Raw genomic sequence first — 20176 nt, 5'->3', positions numbered from 1 at the left:
AAATCATTTATCGCACACGTTATGGATAAGGCGGCAGTAACATCATACTTGGGTAAGTTACCTATGGTATAAAGCGGGTATTGCAACCGTAATCTCAGTGAAAGTATATAAATGGATAAGACGGATTCTGCCGCAGTAATCGATTTTTACACTTAATTTTAAATAGGAAGGAGCGACTTTTGCACATTTTGTGGCTGTATTTATAAAGATTCTAAGGTCCACTATTGATATATTTACTAACACAATTTATTTTGAAAAATGGACAAGGCGGGTTTTGCAACTTGACGTCTTAAGTAATCAGTTAGTTTGAGCCCTGTCTATAAAATTTAAGAAATACATTATTTGATGTAAAGAAATATTGCATAAAAATATATCAAAGCCAAGATTACTATAAAGGAAAGTATGCACATACTTAAATTACCGATTTTTTTTTTATTGAGTATAAATATCGAAACATCTTTATAGTTGGGACGAACCAACGCATTAAAACTTGACAAATTAAAAATGTCAAACAAAAAGTAAACTCACCTTACGATATAATTCCAATGTTTATTACTAAGTTCCTCCGGTGTGAGGCGCGGGGGATCCTCCGGAGGGGCCGAAGTACCGAGGACGATCCTCATCTTCTGGCACATATCACAGACAAATTGAGACTTGTGGTTCTCGTAAGTGCACACCGTACAGGTCCAAGGCAGTATCTGTTTTGTTGACGTATTGGGTGGGATCGACACTAGCAAAACATTCATAGTATTAACAAATTCTAACCATCTTAAGACTGTTTATTGTCTCGTACCTACATCACCGTCGCAACGTGCTTTACTTTTCGCCGGCGGTGTAGAGATCTTTTTACTACTGTCGCCCCCTATCGTTCGACCGTTTTTCGCTCTCCTAGAGCCGTGCATCGGCGAGGGACTTCTGGATTGTATCCGCACATCCAAAGTAACCTTTTCGGTTTTGCACACCTTACACGCGGTTGATGATAGCGAGTTCTTAAGGGTGCATTTGCAGCAGATCCAAAACTCGCCCTTTTTTAACGTCGCATCGTGATTTATGGTTAGGGAGCGCAGTTTCGAGCCGCAGCACGCTTCACATATTAGGGCGGTCCCTTGGTTGACCAAGGTGCATTTTTTGCAGGTCCATTTTTGTTCTTCGATATCTATTCCTATAACGTAACATTAATCCATGTTTATACTTAATAATACTTATTTTGCATTAATTGAATCAAATCTAAGGTATGGATTATGTTTCTGGGGTGCATGTTGTGACTTTTCAAAAGTGTCTTTGTGTTGCAAAAAAGGACTATCAGATACATCTGGAAAATTGGAGCGAGGGATTCATGCAAAGAACTTTATATTTCACACAAAATCTTAACTCTGCCTTCTTTATTCATTTTGGAATTCGTTTGTCTTATTCATAGAAAATATAGAAACCACAGCAATGTAACAGAAAGACATGAATATAGCAGTAGAAGGGCCATTGATGCAACTTTACCTATACCCAACAGTACATCTTCCTGCAGATATCAAAGAAATTCATAATCAAAAGCTCTTTCGAAAAAATGTAAAAGGATTGCTTGTTGCAAAAGGCTACTATGAAATAGGAGACGTTTTAGCAGAGAGATTTTAAATGTACTGTGTCCTTTTTTAACGTGCTTTAATATTAAAGTTCTAATATTTTATCGATGTATACATATGTAAATTTAAGTTTGAATTTTAATTTTAATATTGTAATTTGTTTATATGTTAAATCTAGTTTTATTGTATTCTTACTATATTATGGTTTGTTAATTTTTTTTGTTTTTTTTTTTACAGCTTTGTCAACAAGATTTCTTACGACAATAAAGCTTATAATAATTGATTGATTATAAGCCAAAAAATATACATGTTTATTCTTGTGAATTGGTGACCAAATATTGTGAACTAGTAGTAATGTTTTGTGGGTAAATTGGTCAATTGCTGAATAAAGTTTTTGACAGCTTTTCCTTGCCTCCTTGAAACTTTATGACAAGCATATGATCATTTACATACATAAGTGTTATATATTTTTTCTAATTTAATATTTTATATATTATTATATTATATTATATATGACATACAAATAAAACAATTTACTTTAAAATCTTACCTGGTAAAATCTGAAAATCATCCTCTAAACCTTGGTCCAATGTGGCTATCGGCACTTGAACATCATTGGAATGTACCCAAGTGGAGGATCTGCAAAAAAAAAAGCGCCTTAATAAACCAAGTCCACACTCAAAACTCGAGCCGTGTGTATTTTTGCTAAATAATCAATTTATCGAATGGCGTAGTAAAAATCCCTCGAAGGGAACTAATCGAGGCGAAAATAGATTCCCGCACAATGAAATTTATCAAGTGTTAATAAATAATTTAAGCTTATGGAATATCCTGTGTGGGCTGGCCAAGGACCGCATTAATAAATCGTTAAAAAAATAATACGTCTAGCAATGTTCCTAATATCTCCTAATGAAATTATTCAGGGTAAGAAATATAATTATAATTATTTCTTACACTGCATATGTGTTTTGTATTTGACTCCTGATAGTCAATTATAGCGTACAGCTGACGAAATTCATTCCAATGAAATAAGTAAATTAAATTATAAAGCCTTATTTGTTATTTAATTAACCTAATTTTCTCCTCAAGAATTTATTCTTATAGGAATAAACTTTAAAAGCCAATTATTACCTCTATATAAAAGCCTAATAGTAAAAAGGAAGACAGATCAACCTACAGATCAATTGCTTTGACTAACTACTAAATTAATTGAAAAGTGCTTATAATTTTGCCCTTCTCAATTTATTAATTAATAAGTATAATTTAATAACTAATGAACAACCCGCCTTGTTAGGGAAAATTGCAGCACGGAGGGTACTATTATAAGAGTAAATAATTGCATTGTATCTGGTTGGACCGAAAGCATGAAATATATGAGACAGCATGTAAAAGTAAATGATATACTCAGCTGTGGATGTGCAGTGGAGTATGGTGTGCCTCTTGGGCCTCTTTTAGGGATAATGTAGTTTGTTTTGCAGATGATACTTGCCTAATTATTAAAGATAACAGCTGGGAGAGGGTCAAGAATAAAATTGAGTTGATGATCTCAAGGGTAAGGATTGGGTTTAGTCTTTTAACCTTAAACACTAATAAAACAAAGTGTATTCCATGAGTAGATCAGGATTCGCTACAATATGTTTACATAATACTGATTGTCTAAATTATCATAATTTTCAGTGTAGCAGTAGAATTGATTGTGTAAATAATTTAAAATATTTAGGATTATATTTTGACAGTCCATTTAAGTGGATCTTCATATCGATTATGTAATAAATCTAATTCGTAAATTGTTACATGAATTTTACATCTTCAGACAGTCTTTGTCGAAGAAAATCTTGTCATTCTATGTAGAGACTCTTTTAAATTGGTTTTTTTTTTAATTCAACATATTAATATACAGGGTTTCTATCTATCTAACAATGTGCGGTTTTCACAGAACTTCATCAATATTTTTAAAGTTTTTTTTGATAGTGTTGCCAAGTTTCAAAATTTACCTGAAACAGGAGGAAAAAAATTAATGATTTCGAAGGTCGATTTCTCAAAAATTTTAAATGTAACACCCTGTACTTTTCAATTTCACATGAAAGCCTGTTAAATCCCCTTTCCGAAAATGTATAAATTATCTTAAATTCATTATTTTTTTTTACAGAGCCAATTTTAGTAAATGACACCTTTTTGAAAAATTTCCTACAATAAATACCTATTAAATAACATTCTCGGTATCAAGTGACAAGAATAACAATTGTAGCTTGTCAAAGAGGCTGTGAGTTGCACAATTTGTTTTGTGAGCTTCAACTACTGTCAAATCTTTTTAACGTCATTCGTTGGGCAGTCCCAGTAATTTGATTTCTATATGTATTTTTGCATTTTTTAAAGATTTTGAAAGGTTTAAATATGTCTAGCACCCGGGAAAAGGCACGTTGCGTGTTATTATTTAGTGAATGCAAATCAGTTACGCAGACGAGAAGAAGATTTAGGCTGATTTTTAAAAGGGCTCCACCTTTACGCAATTCTATACTTCATTGGGTACGCCAATTTTCCCAGGAGGGAACGGTTAAATGAAAAGTTAGAACAAACCTAAATGCACAAGATAATCTATTGGATGATATTTTGCTGATAAAAGAAGTGTTGTCCTTAAACAATAACCAAATATCTATTAGGAAGATAGATCAAACGACAAATATGCCAAAAAGTAAAGTACATAAGATTCTAAAAATAATTAAGTTTAAACCCTACAAAATTCAAACTTTCCAAAAAATAGAAAATCGCACCCTTAAAAAAAGATATTTAATGTGCGAAACAATACTAGATCTTTTTAGAAAAGAGCCGGATACCAATTTAATTTAATGTCTGATGAGGCAACATTTCACATCAGTGGTCGAGTAAATAAGCATAACTGCCGAATTTGGGGAGATGAAAATCCTCGAGTGTATAACGAATTTGAAAGAGATTCTCCTAAAGCCGGCGCCACACGATGTGTTGAATACCTTCCAACGTTGGACGCACAGCGATTTATCGCATCGTGTAGCCGTGCGCTGGTGACAAACATGTGTCCAACGTTGGTCATACGCAACGTTCGGGCCGAAGTCGGTAAATTTGTCCCGTTTCAAAGGCTGCTTCCAACGTTCGGCACCCGACTTGCCATACGGCCACACGAGATGTTTAGTTATCTACTGATTTTCGCACCAGGTCAGTGTTGTGCAGTTTTCCTTTTTGCTTTTAAAATGAACAATTGAGTTTAGATACATAATACATATAGATTTTTAGTATATATAACTATATATATTTAAATAATATGAAAAATAAAAAAAGTAGGTAAGAAAAACAATTGAGGGGTCTAGAATCAAATCCAGCAATCTCCACTTTGTAAAATTTTGCAGGATAGAGAATTTTTTAATAAAATGTGACCGTTTTAATAAAGTTGTAACTTTTTTTGCGATTTGTTTTATTTATACATCTTACAAAATACTTTAAATTTATCTATTTTGCTTAATTTAATTATCTATTTTACTTTAATTATTTCGCACAACACTTAATTTTATTAGTTTCGGGAAAAATGGAGATTGCCGGTTTTGGTTCTATACCCCTCAATTTTGAGTACTTAGTATGTTATACAGTGCATCCCAAAAGTAATGACTAAATTCATTTAAAATTCAGGAGTGTGTTCGAAAAAAAAAACGCTCGGACACGTCAATTGAAATTGTAAGTTGCGCATTTTTTTCAATAAAAAAAAATTATACAGGGTATGCCATGTAGGCGGGGCTAATACCAAATTTCTTATTTTAAATGGGACACCCTATATATTTTTTACGATTTATAATCCCTATTAAATTCTGAGAAATTTGATATATTACCCCATTTTTTTTCTTTGATACTTTTGGAGATCTTGACAAGTTAAAACTTGCCATTTCGGTACTTTGGCTGTAAAATCCAAACGGTTTAAGTTAGAACCAAATGGTTTTGACAGGATTTAAAAGTTACATCCTCGGATTAAATATTTGGTAAAAAGGCCAGGTGAACTAATTTAAAAAAGAAAAAGGTTTAATGGATATATTCCGCAAAATTGTAGCCAGGGAGACGCCTGTTTTAATTTTTATAGTATTAATTATTAATAAATTTAATAATATAAAATTTAATTTAAAATATCCTGTTAATTCCATTCCTTTTAATTTAAAGAGTAATCAATTTAAATAAAAAACATCCACCACCTTCTAGTTCGCCTTTTTTGTTTTTTCTGTTGCAATAATTTTGCACAACATAAAACTACCGTGGAAGCAGCAACGACTGCAGTTGTTACGTCTTCGTTATCCATTTTAAAAATGTTAATGTAAAGAAGTGAAATGAAACAGCACTGCACTGACGGCGATACACCAACCTTTGATACAATGTTGGCTCCAATCTTGAAAAGGACGTTACCTATCGTGTAGCAGACACATTTGCCAAATGCTTTAAGTGCAAAAAATTGTATCGAACGTTGGGTCCAATGGTTGGACGCATCGTATGGCGCCGGCTTAAGCTGAACGTTTGGTGTGCAGTATCGAAGTCTAAAATTTATGGGCCATTTTTTTTTTCAAGAAGCAACAGTGAATGGAAACAATTACACCGATATGTTGAAAACATTTTTTTATCCTCAACTTCAGCAGGATGAAATTTTAGACACGGTCTACTTCCAGCAAGACGGTGCACCACCACACTTCTCCAGGGTCGCAAGGGATTCCTTAGATATTACTTTTGGAAAGAGATGGATAGGGCGAGCAGGTCCAATCGAGTGGGCACCTTATTCTCCCGATCTAACCATTCCAGATTTTTGTATATGGGTATATGTAAAAGACCGTTGCTAAAATCCAACCCCAAGAAATTTGGATGAACTGCGCAACAACATAGTAAACGTTTTTAACCAAATTACACCGCGAATGCTACAAAACGCCTTCGGCAACTTATCTCTCCATCTACATTTGTGTTCCGCGCAAAATGGGGGTCATATTCAGCAGCTAATTTATTAATTATAAATTAAAATGAATTTCTTCAATTGTCTGTTGTTAAAATTATTGTAATTTAATACATAGAATAAATACTTTTTATAGACATGGCAATAGCGCAAATTATTTAATTATGATCATGCTAAAGCGATACATAGGCAATTACCAGAAAATGTTCATCAATCACTGAATATGTATTCTAGAAAATTTTCAAAAAGGTGTCATTTATTAAATTGGCTCTGTAAAAAAAAAATAATGAATTTAAGACAATTTATACATTTTCGGAAAGGGGATTTAACAGGCCTTTCATGTGAAATTAAAAAATACAGGGTGTTACATTTAAAATTTTTGAGAAATCGGCCTTTGAAAATCATCAATTTTTTTCCTCCTATTTCAGGTAAATTTTGAAACTTGGCAACACTGTCAAAAAAACTTAATAGACTTAATAAAAGTCAATAAAAATATTGATGAAGTTCTGTGAAAACCGCACATTGTACCTCTCGACTTATAAGCACTTAAAATGTGTCAGTTTATTAATGGACACCATGTAATTTCAGTGATATGACTCCTATGCAGTAATAAAATTAGCCAAAATAGATCTAAGTATTCACAGCAACAATATATCAAATTATTAATCCCTTTCCTTTGCCTTAAATGAAGTTTTCATTTACTACAAGATCTTTGGTTTATGTAGTATGCGTGAGAATTCGTTCATTGTATTACTGGGGTAAGGAGAGAAGAGAAAAAAGAAAAAGAGAGAAAAGGGAAAGAGAAAAAAAAACTACAATAAAATTTTGATATATAGACTTAACACTAACATGAACATTCATTAAATGGGATAGATTAAAACAGGAAAAATAATCCCTAATATAATGGGGCACTCATTTATTATTAATATAAAGTTTGCTTATTGTTGTATATATTAATGCTATTATTAGGTATTGGGTAAATTTAAGTTATAACTCTAAATCCACACACAAACCACTGGTTTCAGTGGGGTTTACTTATTATTTATTTTTTTACACGCTTTAGAATTAAGGAAAGTAATATAGGTTAAATTGTAATTTGGAAATAAATAAATAAATAAATAAACAAAGTATAAAAAATTAACAATATTATGATTTTTGCATTTTGAGAAAACCCCTATTTCAAAATTAAGTATAAAATTAAGTCTTGGATCTTTCCTAAATCAAACACTTGTAATTCTCTTTTCGCTTTTCTTTTTTTTTCTTTGCTTCCTTACTCTTTTATGTTTATCGTTTTTCTCCTTTATATTTTTTGGTAAGTAGATAATATTAGGTACTATTATTAGCTTCTAAATATGATACTATTTAAATATATAAGATTTTATTTTGTCCGAACTAGATATATGCATATCTTGAATGGAAACACACACAAACTTCTTAGTTAATCCTGTTTCCAATTGCATTTACAACTGTTTTGTACAATTAGTTTTAAAATAAACAATATTTCATTATTATATTATTATTATTTATAAGTATAAGTGTAATGTAAGTTTATAAGGCATAATATAGACCTATGGAAATGGGACTTACAAATGCCCTAATATAGTAAGGATAAAACTAAAAGCATGGCTGAACAAAATTTAAATACTAAACTATATCATTGACTATAAGGGATTGGACCTTTATCCTTATTAAGAATGGTTTTTTATTTTTTTAATATTGCTAAAGAATATGTAAAATTTGAGTTGATTTTGAGTTGAAAAGTCAAGTTTGGCTGAATGACCTTTAAATACTGGACATTGTGTAGGTCTATTCCTACTAAACTTAAAATTACTTTAACCAGTTAATAACAATCGAGAAGTAGATGTATACAAAACTTTAGGAACTAACTGCAAATGGATGAATCTAAAAGAGCATAGCCCAAAGAATGGTAAGCTCTATATATGGCATTTCTCCCCATATTAAAAATAATATATTTACAGTTATTTCTCAAGGGGTCAAGATCAACAACCATCCACAATCTTTAAGATATTTTTTCCCTCTATATTATGAATTATATATTAAATAAGCCAGACCATAACATTATTCGCTTTTAAACAAAAAATATTTTTTTACATTCTACGAACTGCCTATTCAAACAATAGTAATACAAGGATTTAAGACCAATCAGTATATTGCCTGCAGTGTCCAAAGTGTTTGAAAAACATATTTATAACCAGATTTCTAATTTTGTTAAAGCTTATAATTTAATTCCCGATTGCCAGTCAGGATTTAGAAAGAATTTTAGCACGTCAACATGCTTAGTTAAAATATTAAATGATGTAAGAGTGAATGAAGAGCAAAATCAAGGGACATATGTGGCCCTGCTCGACTTTAGTAAAGCTTTCAACACACTTAACCACGAAATGTTGTTGGCTAAACTAAGGTATTTTGGAATCTCTGAATATGGTATTAACTTCTTTAAAGAATATCTATATAATCGTGAAAGTTGTGTTATGACAATCCAACGGTTAGAAAAACAATGTTCAGAGTTTAGGCAAACAAATCAAGGCGTACCTCAGGGTTCTATACTATCACCCCTACTTTTTTCACTCTATGTGACCGACATGTATAACGCTGTAAAGCATTCCACATTACAGCAGTATGCTGACGACTCACAACTGTATACTCCTGTTTCTATTGAAAATATGAATAATAATTCATTTCAGCATAAGTTTCAGTTTGATTTAATGAATCTAGAAAACTACGCAAAAAATCACAACCTCAAATTAAATGCTGAAAAATCCAAAGTTCTTTTGATGTGTTCGAATAATAATTTAAGGCGAAATTTTGAAAATCGGATAAATATTCATATAAATAACACTTCAGTTCCAATAAAATTGTCCCAGAGGCAAAAAATTTGGGTATCATATTTGACAATTCTCTCTCTTTTGAACCCCATGTAAAAAACAAAATTAAAGCAGCCTATTCACACCTGAAAAACCTTTTTAAATTTAAACAGAACTTGTCCACAAACAAACATATTTACTTTGTGAAAGCCTTGTTTTATCTTTGTTCGATTACGGTGATGTGGTATATGGTGGCTCTTTACGTTCAGGTACCAAAATCGCAATTCAAAAAATTGAAAATTCCTGTATGCGATTTGCCTATAATATCCCATATAGAAACCATATAACGCCATATCTTAATGACAAAAATATGACAAACAGACGAAAGCATCATATGTTTAACTTTATTTATCGAATTATAAAGGAAGGCCAACCGGCTAACTTACGAGATTACGTATTCTATCGAGCTTAAACAACTATCTTTAAACATATTTTCTAAAAAAATTAAATCACACTTGCTAGTTGAATAAAGAATAGGTTAATTAATAGATAAAAATAGAAAAAAAAACATTATTAATTGTCATTAGTTGAAAATTGTCTTTATCCTTTTTGGCCATCAACATCGACATTTTGCATTTTTGCTTTTTTTTTAGGGCCTTAAATATTGGGCGTTACCCTCCTTGGTTCTTTTATCCGGTGCCGCATCTGCCGCTCTCCCGTTCTGGATCAATTTTCTTTATTATTATTATTGTTTGTTTCTTTTTGATTTATTCGATATAAATCAATTATTTTTAAGGGTTATTTCGTCTGTACCAACAGATTAACGGTTTTTATAATCGAGAATTAATCCTTTTTGTCAAAATTTTAATTAGATTTATAACTGTATTCTATAATTTTATATATGGGCATATAAAGTATTTGAATTTGAAGTTGAACTTACAAGTGGCCACATATACTAAAGATAAAACTAATGATATATTAAAGATAAACTAATAAAAATTACTTTTTACGCACGTTTTGACGTTTTTTTCTTACCGTAAACGCGTTTAAGTGCGTAAAGTAATTTGGTATGTTTTATGTTTGTTCGGTAGTACAAAAAATTTTGTATGTTACACGTGTATAAAAATCTCCTTTTTTTATTCAAGGGAATTGTCAAAAAAAAATTTTACATTTGAAATCTTTTAACAAACCGCCAATTCAAACAATAATTTCTTACTAAACTTACACGTAAAACGTCATCGTTAATTGGCACCAAATATACACAAAAATATGCAAGTATAACTGGATGTATATACTGGAACTTAATCCTACTCAAGTACGATGCAATAACACGAATAATCTTATCAAAAATATGTCAGAACTTAATGAATATCATAAAACAATAATTGGGTTTATATGATAGTGAAAAAAATCTCGTTATTATAAGATTATTGTTACTATCATATACCTACGATATAAGGTTTTTTCATTTTATTGAAGTTACCCAGATTTCGTAAATGTTTTTGTCGAAAACTTACGTATGCTTTTGTATCTTGGAGATCATTTTATGCGACAAACTAGTTCTTGTAAACCTTACTCAAAAAAAATTATAACCTTATATTCATACGCGCACTCTCACAAAACCATCATCAATGATAAATAAACATTATAATATTTAAAGGACAAAAATTTACTTACAACCCACTAGAAGAAATAGTCGTCCTATCCTCGGTTACCGTTATTGTAGACGGTTGATTTAAAGATGGAGGCGTTCTCATGCTTTTGCATATATCACATTTGTCAGCGTTTATGTCGTTATAAGCGAACGAACATTGCCGGCACGTCCATCTTCTTTCGTTCGACCACGGGCTTTTCTTTTGTAGTAGACCCGAACTATAAATGATTACGTTGTTAAAAATCTGCTTAATCCAGCAATAATTCTTTATTATATTGCCATTCTTTAGCTTGGGATATAAGAATTAAAATTGAAATTTGACAAATTTTTCTCTTTTAGAGAAATAATTGTCTCTTTTGAAATAAATTTTAAAAAACCTTTGATAACCAACTACGTTATTCTGTATATCGAAAATTGATTATGATAAAATAGGGCAAATTTTGTATCTATCAACAAGATTAAACCAGTTTTTTTTATCAAATACGAAATATGACATAAGACTAATAAAAGGATAAAATTTCTTTAAATAATACGATCGAACTTACATGCCCTCTTGCTGACCAATATCAAAATCTCCGGATCTTCTTTGCGCCGCTGTGATTACGCTTTGATTCTCGTAAAAATTATTTTTTTCCTTTTCCGGTTCCGTCATCCCAATGTAAGTATATACGGTATTATTTATACTTCCTTCATGGATATCGCTTGTACTTCTATTGAGATTCCTTCCTAGAAAAATGGTTAAATTAACCAAGTTTAGAAAGAAATTATTTAGAAATTTATTAAGTTTTAAGGAAGTTCTAGTCTATCAGGATATTTCTATCTAAGATTAAATAGATTCAGGATCACTGTTAAGAAATGTCTTGCCAAATGTACTTTTTACAATGTTTCCGACTTTATTGCCACATCTGCGTCAATATAAAGTTAAATTACTTAGGACTGATAAAAATTGAAATGTTTTCAAGATCTAAGGCATATAAACAGTAATAACCATTCTCTCGTATCGATAATTATAGTTTCAATTCATAAACTTTCACCACAATTATTCCTTAACCTACCTTTGGAAGATGGAACATTAAGATCACTATTTAATTCCCCAAACAAGTAAGAGTACTGGGTCGACTGAATGTCAGTCATAGAGTTACTCGGCTTGGGAAAGTTCATCTGTAAAAGGGTCGTGTCCAAACTTCGTCTATTCCTGTTCGGAGTGAAACTGGGCGAATGGGATAATTCGGAAAACGAGCGACGGTACGGGTGTTTCAGGCTGGAATTACGAAGTGCTTCGTTGTCTGCCCAATTATCAACCTAAAAACAAAATTTTAAGCTTTTCATATAAATCAAATTACCTGACATGTTAAGGTTAAATCCGATTATTTAAAAAAACTGTTTTTTTCTCTCATTAACTGGCTAATCTGCAACCTTAAATTTGTTTTTAAAAAACTCCTAACAGGACATCTTGGAACGTACGTAATTAATTGCTTTGGGTAATAAACAAAATTCTTACACCGCTGTTGCTGGTTGAATGAAATCAAACATGACCATCTACACTGCAGGCCTTATATTTATAATTGCCTATTAACCTAATACTGCCCCCACATTTACAGAAATAAATAGCTTGTCGTTAATTTCCCTTAGATCCGCCATTAAATAAATATGATACATTAGATAACTTAATTTATGGGTAGACGAGGCAATATTTGTCAACTTGTTTGATAAGAAAGGATTTTGTAAGACATGCAGGAGGGGACATTGCTGTACAGTCAAGAGTTATATATACTGGAATTTCTGACCATTAAAATCAGTGAATAAAGACTTACCTAAAAATCACGTTATCAAAAGGTTGAACTATAAAAACTTAGCTTGTTTATTAAAGAGGAAAATTGGTTGGATGTTTGGCAATGTACAGATGTGGATTATTGTGCTAATCTTTTTGTGAATAAAATTAAAAAGAACATTGACTTTGCGACAGAAGAAAAATATATTAAGAGTAAAGAAAGAAAATTAAAACCATGGATAACACAGGGACTTTTGACTTCTATTAGGCAACGCGATAAACTAATGAAAATAAGCACAATTCAAAATACAGAGATCAGCCTAGTAACCTAATAAAACTAACAAAAAATAATTATTATTCTGGAAAAATTGAATTATTAAAGCAAAACATTAGACAAACATGGAAAATCATAAAAGAGGCAACAAATAAAAAAGAAGAAAACCTTGAAAATAGCTTCAAGATGATTGATAACAAGGGCAGAACTACAGATAATGATAGAGAGATGGCAGATGCTTTTAATTGTATTGTATACATCATAACTTAGTCATCAAAACATAATTTCAAGACGATCCAAAATGTAGCTAAAGTGTGAAATGTGGTGGAATGCATAAAATTGGACTTTAGTCCCTGTTTGAGGCACATAACCCCCTCTGGATCCCAAGATTATTTGACCATCGCTCTGAAATATTCTCTCTCGTTTGTATACATTATAACCAAGTTAACAAAACATAATTTCAAGACGATCCAAGATGTAGTTAAAGTGTGAAATGCGGTAGAATGCAAAAAAGTGGACTTTAGTCCCTGTTTGAGGCACATAACCCTCTCTGGATCCCAAGATTCTTTGACGATTGCTCTGAAATATTCTCTTTCGTTTGTATACATTATAACCAAGTTATCAAAACATAATTTCAAGATGTTGCAAGATGTAGTTGAAGTGTGATATGCGGTAGAATGCAAAAAATTGGACTTCTGAACCTGTTTTAGGCAAGTAACGCCCTCTGGGTCTCAAGATTCTTTGACGATCGCTCTGAAATATTCTCTCTCGTTGGTATACATTATAACTAAGTTATTAAAACATAATTTCAAGACGATACAAGATGTAGCTAAAGTGTGAAATGCGGTGGAATGCAAAAAAGTGGACTTTTGACCCTATTTGGGGCACATAACCCCCTGTGGGTCTCAAGATTCTTTGACGATCGCTCTAAAATATTCTCTCTCGTTTGTATACATCATGAATAAGTTATCAAAACATGATTTCAAGACGATCCAAGATCCAAGATGTAGCTGAAGTGTGAAATGCGGTAGAATGCAAAAAAATGGACTTTTGAACCTGTTTTAGGCAAGTAACGCCCTCTGAATCCCAAGATTCTTTGACGATCACTCTGAAATATTCTCTCTCATCTCAAAGTGCATTAAACTTAGGCTGAATGAATATCCAAATGTAAATAAAAATAATATCAGAGCAACAATTTGGGTTTAAACAGAATTTTACCACTGAGGATGCGGTTGCCTGTTTAACAAATTATATAAACCAAAGTTTTGTTTAGGGAAGTAAATGTATTGGAGCTTTTCTTGATCTAGGGCAAGCGTTTGACACACCATATTCTTCTTGACAAATTAGAGCAAATTGGTGTACGTGGAATTTAACTGAAACTTTTTCAGTCTTACTTAGGAAATAGAACTCAACGCGTTAAAATCAACAATTCAATGAGCACATACAAGTCGCTCGAATATGGTGTGCCACAGAGGACAATGCTTGGCTGTGTTTTTCCGATGACACAGCACTGATTGTTACAGGCAAGACCTGGATTGAAGCAAAAATAAAGGCCAAAACTACACTTAAACATATAAACGCCTGGTTTGATCAGCACTGTCTAATACTTAGTTAAAAGTTCATCAGCATGAATGCCAAGATACTGCTCAGTGCCAATGCCAACTTGAAATTATTTCTGTTGATGAATGCAAGTACCAAAATCAGGAAATTAATTTACAAGTTGTATCGGTTGTGCAAGTATATGAAGTTAAAATTTCTAAAAATGGTGTATTCTGCTACTGTTAAGTCTATACTGAACTATTGCATCTTGGCATGGGGAGCTTCCTGTCAATATGTGTTAGAGCCATCAATTATTACTCAAAAATACTTGCTAAAGATCATTCATAATAAAAATAAGATGTAGTCTTCAATCCAATTATTTAAAGATGCAGAAGTGTTAAGAGTAAACCATAGATTTATATTAAGTCTATAGTAAGGTTTATCTCAAAAACAAAAATACATCTAAACTTTATAAATCATGGACTCTCAATATGGCAGTAGTCCCAAATGCAAGCCTTTTTTATACAGTGCCAAAGATTTTTAATATATTACCAAATAAACTAAAAATTGCTACATATAAAAAATAAATTTGTTTGTAACAATTGGTTGATTGTTAATATTATTGTAATATAATTATCAAGTTGATACATTTTGTGAAAAAAAAATATATGTAGTATATAGGTTTTTAAAATTTGTAATATTTTAAAAAAAAGATATATATTAAAGTAATTAGATACCCTTATACACACACAGAGCTACACTCCATTGTGTACAATATATATTTGGTTTAAGGTAAGTATTATTTCTCTTTGACAGAAGAACATCTTGAATATGTCCTTTTTAGCATCAAATAGCTTTTTTCAATGCAAAAAATAGAAATGAATAAAGTCATGTTTATGGCCATTTAACTCATCTAATCAGAAATGGCAAAAAAAAACTTTCTTGTTGGTCAATTTTCTTTTGGAAATAATACCTTTATAAGTTAATTGGATTGGTTAGGAAATTTTGTCTTTTAAGACAGTCATCACCGAATTTTTACTCAAAAAATTCATTAATCGATAAAAGGTGGTTTCTTACCTTAATAATCACACTTGGAGTGGCATTACTATTGAAATCCGGAGAATAAGGAGCCTCGCAAGCTTCACAAATCGAGATATTGGGGCTGTTTAACAACGTACATCTTTTACACGTCCAGGTGGTGGATGGCAGGGAACCTTTCACCGACCACAAATAATTACTGCTCGTGGATGCGTCCGAATCATTAATCCCGCTTGCAGTTGTTCGGACGTTACTCAGTTTGCCTGTACCTTCCGCGGATGAATTTTGAGGGTTTTTATCAATCGAACAACTCAAACTTCTGACATTCGACAAGCATAGTAAGTCCGTGGGCTTTTGGCATTTGCACCTCTCATAGTTTAAAATCTCGTAGTTCTTGTAATTGGGATGAGCGACAGAGCAGACTTTGCAAGGAGATTCAGCAATGTTCATGGTTTCCACGGGGTCATCACAAAGAAAACACTGAGATCTGGCCGATTGATAAAAGTGTAATTGGCACTTTTTACAATATGCTCGATATATTAAATTCGGGTTGCTAAATGATTTTTGTAAGGTAGGATTGTTGGTATTAATAACAGGTGTTTGGTAGGTTCGTTCTCCTATTAGAATTAAAGTGTTGATTAAGGTGTTCTTGACTAAAACGGAGCAGTCTTTTCTTTCTGCAAACCTAAAAATATTAAATACAAATATATTACATAATTATAATTAATAAGGTTTTATATAAATCTCTTGTAGAATCCCTATTAAGATATGGTATTGTTGTATGGGGTGGTATGTATAAGAGTGCATTAAGTTCGTTGAATGTTGCACAAAATTATTTACTTAAAATAATTTATAGAAAAAATAGGCTTTACCCTATGAGGTTGTTATACTCTAAGACTATTTTTGATGTACGGTCTTTATACATCTTGGAGATAAGTTTTTTTGTATATAAAAATTGTAAATTAAAAAAATATGCAAATCATAAGTATGAAACAAAAAATAAAACCAATTATTTTATAGACTTACCTATATTAATGCAAATTTGAGATTTTATAGTTTTCATAAAGTTGCTCTACATATGAGCGATAGTGTATATAGAGGTAAAAAGTTATTTAATAATAATTGATAAATTAAACACTTAAGACTGAAAAAAGCTTACATATAAAATAAAAGAAATTTCTTGCCAGTAAAGTTTACCTACTATAGTTTTAGGGAATTTTTTCATGATTGCTGATTATTTATGATTTACATTTGAATCTAGTTTTATTGTAATGTCTGTGTATTTAATTATGTTTTGGCATTGTCCACCACTTCTACATTTATATTGACAATAAAGCATTTTTTGAGTTTGAGTTTAAGATCTTAGAGAAATACCTGTTAAAAGCACTATAGATCACAAATCGGTTAAATTAGTTCTACATTTGAATTATTTATTTATTTATTTTTTAATTTCAAATCAAATTTAAATATTCATACAAGACATTTGAGTTCTTCATTGACATTGTTTTGTTTATCAAAAATTTTGTTTAATTGGCACCTAGAGGTTGATTCCCCAGTCTGTACACTGAAATATTACTTATATACTATTTCCTAAAAATGTAAATGTATCATATATTCGTTCATTTTCCTATTTATTTACAAGTGTGGAATTAAATCTAATTAAATTTATAGTTTTTTTATTTGGTGGTATAATTAAGTGTCTATTAACATTTGCTCTTGTTTGATGATGATGGTTTACGAATTTTTTTAGTGTATATTTTTATATATATATGCACAAATATAATGTATGTATAAACCGTCTAAGTTAGATATAGCTAAGATTTAGTTGGATATTGCCTATCTTTCCTAAAAATTATCTTTAATATGGACTTTTGTATTACCCGTAATGGTTGTAAATTACTTTTGTTTGTACCCCCCCATACTATAAGGCCGTAGCACAGCAATGATTCGACCAGAGATTTGTATACTAATTTGATCAGTTTAATGCAGAGAAATTCTCTAAGAAGATAAAATTTATGAATTAAGGTGCGAACTTTTTTTGTGAGATATGATATGTGTTCTGTCCAATTTAAATGCTGATCAATAACTATTCCTAAATATTTAGTTTTCTTTACCTCTGGTATAAAACAGTGGTTTTCTTCACTTGTCTAAATTTCAGTAAAATTCGGTCTACTTGTGCTTGTTAGCCAAAATGCAATATCGTCGGTTAAGATGCAATAGCTCGTAACCACCATGAAAATTTTTTTAAAGGAGGAGAAAAAACTAACTACACGTGAGTGGCGACGGTACCTTAAACCAATAAATCCTGGATATTCAACAAAAAAAAATAACTGTATGATCGTAAAAAGAAAAATAATGATTTATTCAAGATTTTGAGCTTTTTAAGTGGGTTACGAGATAATGCTCGAATTAAATGTTGACCAAATGTGGGTTAACAGAATAATGTAAGTTGGGTCCATCTAAGGGGCTTGAAATAAAAATGTCACTATTAAAATGCAAAAAATAATTTTTACCAAGAATAGGAACATCAGAACCAACTAAACCTACATGTGACTCAAATTATCATAAAAGGCGTGGCAATCTACAGGAATAACTGATTTAAGTTCCTGGAGATGTTTAAACTTTTGAGCTTTTATTTTCTTCTTAGTCAAATTTAGTGGCGGCCAAATAAGGACTTCTTTTCGGCATCGCCGTTGGGGGAGCTCAGTCCATGAATAATCAAAATTTAGTTTATATAAAATTATTCCTTCGGAGGTGTATTTAATCGCTCGGATATCCGTTTTTGCTTCCTTGTCTTATACTAGCATACATTTGATTGACCTTTACAGAAAAGTCACGGAATAAGTCATAATTGACCCATTCCGCACAATAAGGAAATGGATTTCTGCGAGCATCTCGTGTAATTGACAAATAAGTCGAAGGAAGGTAAATCTCTTTAGTTTCTTTGATTTTAGTCTCAATTCTACTATGAACAGAATCATATTGCATTTGCGTATGCCCACGCTCAAGATACTTCTTTTGAATAATAATATTTTTGGTTGCTGATAAAAAAGAAGAGCATTGGCCATGATATTGTTCCTATTTTGGTAGGTGCACCCATCACTGTAAATAATAATTTGCTTGCTGTTGTTAGTGAATCTCGAAATGTAGTCAAAGACCAAAGACGCAAACGTGGAAGCAGAAAGGTCACTTTCGATTTAACCAGTAACACACTAAACTAGTAACACATTACATGCTTAGTTTTTATGTTCATAATTGTAAAATTGTGACAGCATAATTTTGTTTTATAGTACAAAGAACTAGCATTCAAACTGGGGCATACTTTTACAGCTTGCAACTCCATCATCAACATTACTGCCTCTTCATCATCGGCCAATTTTATATCATTGGCCTTTTCTTGCCTTGCTCTATCTTTTTTAGCAATGTGTATCGCATAAAGTCCTTCTTCTAAATTTCCTACTTCATACTGGCAACAAAGATCGCACCTATCTTTTTTCGGCTGATAGATGGCAAGATTTTTTTCTTGAAACAGGTCATCAAAGGTTTTTCGACTCATAGATTTTTTATTTTCAGTTTCACATCTTGAAAGATACGCCCTAAATAAAGCCTTTTTTGACGGCACATTTTGGTCCAAGTACAACTTAGATGATGTTTGACGACAATAATGGGATGGCAAGAAAGACAATTCATCAAAAAACTGATTTAAAAATTCCTTATCACTATTTTTCTTTTCGCGTAAGTGAGCCGCCCTATTCTCATTCTTGCCAACTTTTGATTCATGCATACCATGTTCAGCCTTTTTAACCCATGAGCTTACTTGAAATTCTCCTAGACATAGAGTAGACAAGAAAAGTTTTTTGCAGACATTCGTTTTCTGGCCATCTATTGTTAAACTATAAAACATCGAAAAGTTTCTCGACGAATTTTCATTTTTTGTGTATCTTCTTTTAACAGCTAACAGAGCTACATTATTAACCACATAAACTTGCGCTGACCCTAAGTCATTTTCCAAAACTCTTCAAAAAGCTGCCTTCTTTTCTCTTCGAAAATATTTGAACAGGAACATAGTTTACTATTTTTACAAAGATTCAGAGATTAGAGGAACACAAAGTTAATGGTCTCAAAAGATGTTTATTTTTACAAAGATTGGAATCACAAGGTGGGCCCATTTTTCTTTCAGCTTTAGGGGCAATTTGTTTGTATTTTTTGGTCTCGCCGTCTTTTTTAAATCCGTTATATTTTTGTCCTTTCTCGCGAAGAATTCTATTTTTTTCCCTCTTCCATAGTTGTTTTAAAGGTATCCTTTTACGTTTTTTAGTCATATTTTCTTCATTGCCGCTACTTGATCCCCTGTCTTCATGTTGTTCATTTTCTTCTTGGTAACTTGAGTCGCTCTCCAAATCTGATTCATTGTTTCTTTCTAATATCATGGCTGATGCTTCTTCCTTGGTCTGCATGTCTCCTAACCTGGGGCTGTTTAGTCTTTATTATCATCCGTTTTGTCCTTCATAATCTCCAAATTTGTATTGTTTGGTACATCACTAAATGGTATG

The 20176-nt window shown here is 31.7% G+C and overlaps 1 protein-coding gene across 1 annotated transcript in view; it reads right to left on the bottom strand.

The window, feature by feature from the left end:
* Positions 1–20176, bottom strand: part of LOC126744451 (calpain-D-like) — a 56934-nt gene that overhangs the window by 32001 nt on the left and 4757 nt on the right. Inside the window, exons 2-8 of the mRNA XM_050451881.1 lie at positions 15663–16308; positions 12057–12303; positions 11547–11727; positions 11025–11219; positions 2125–2213; positions 794–1162; positions 529–730 (exon numbers count right to left, since the gene is read on the bottom strand). Of these exons, the coding sequence (XP_050307838.1) occupies positions 529–730; positions 794–1162; positions 2125–2213; positions 11025–11219; positions 11547–11727; positions 12057–12303; positions 15663–16308 (1929 nt within the window). The remainder of the gene's footprint in view (positions 1–528; positions 731–793; positions 1163–2124; positions 2214–11024; positions 11220–11546; positions 11728–12056; positions 12304–15662; positions 16309–20176) is intronic.

The sequence above is a fragment of the Anthonomus grandis genome, chromosome 14, assembly GCF_022605725.1.
Source record: "Anthonomus grandis grandis chromosome 14, icAntGran1.3, whole genome shotgun sequence".
NCBI lineage: Eukaryota > Metazoa > Arthropoda > Insecta > Coleoptera > Curculionidae > Anthonomus > Anthonomus grandis.
This window is presented reverse-complemented; position numbering and strand designations above follow the sequence as displayed.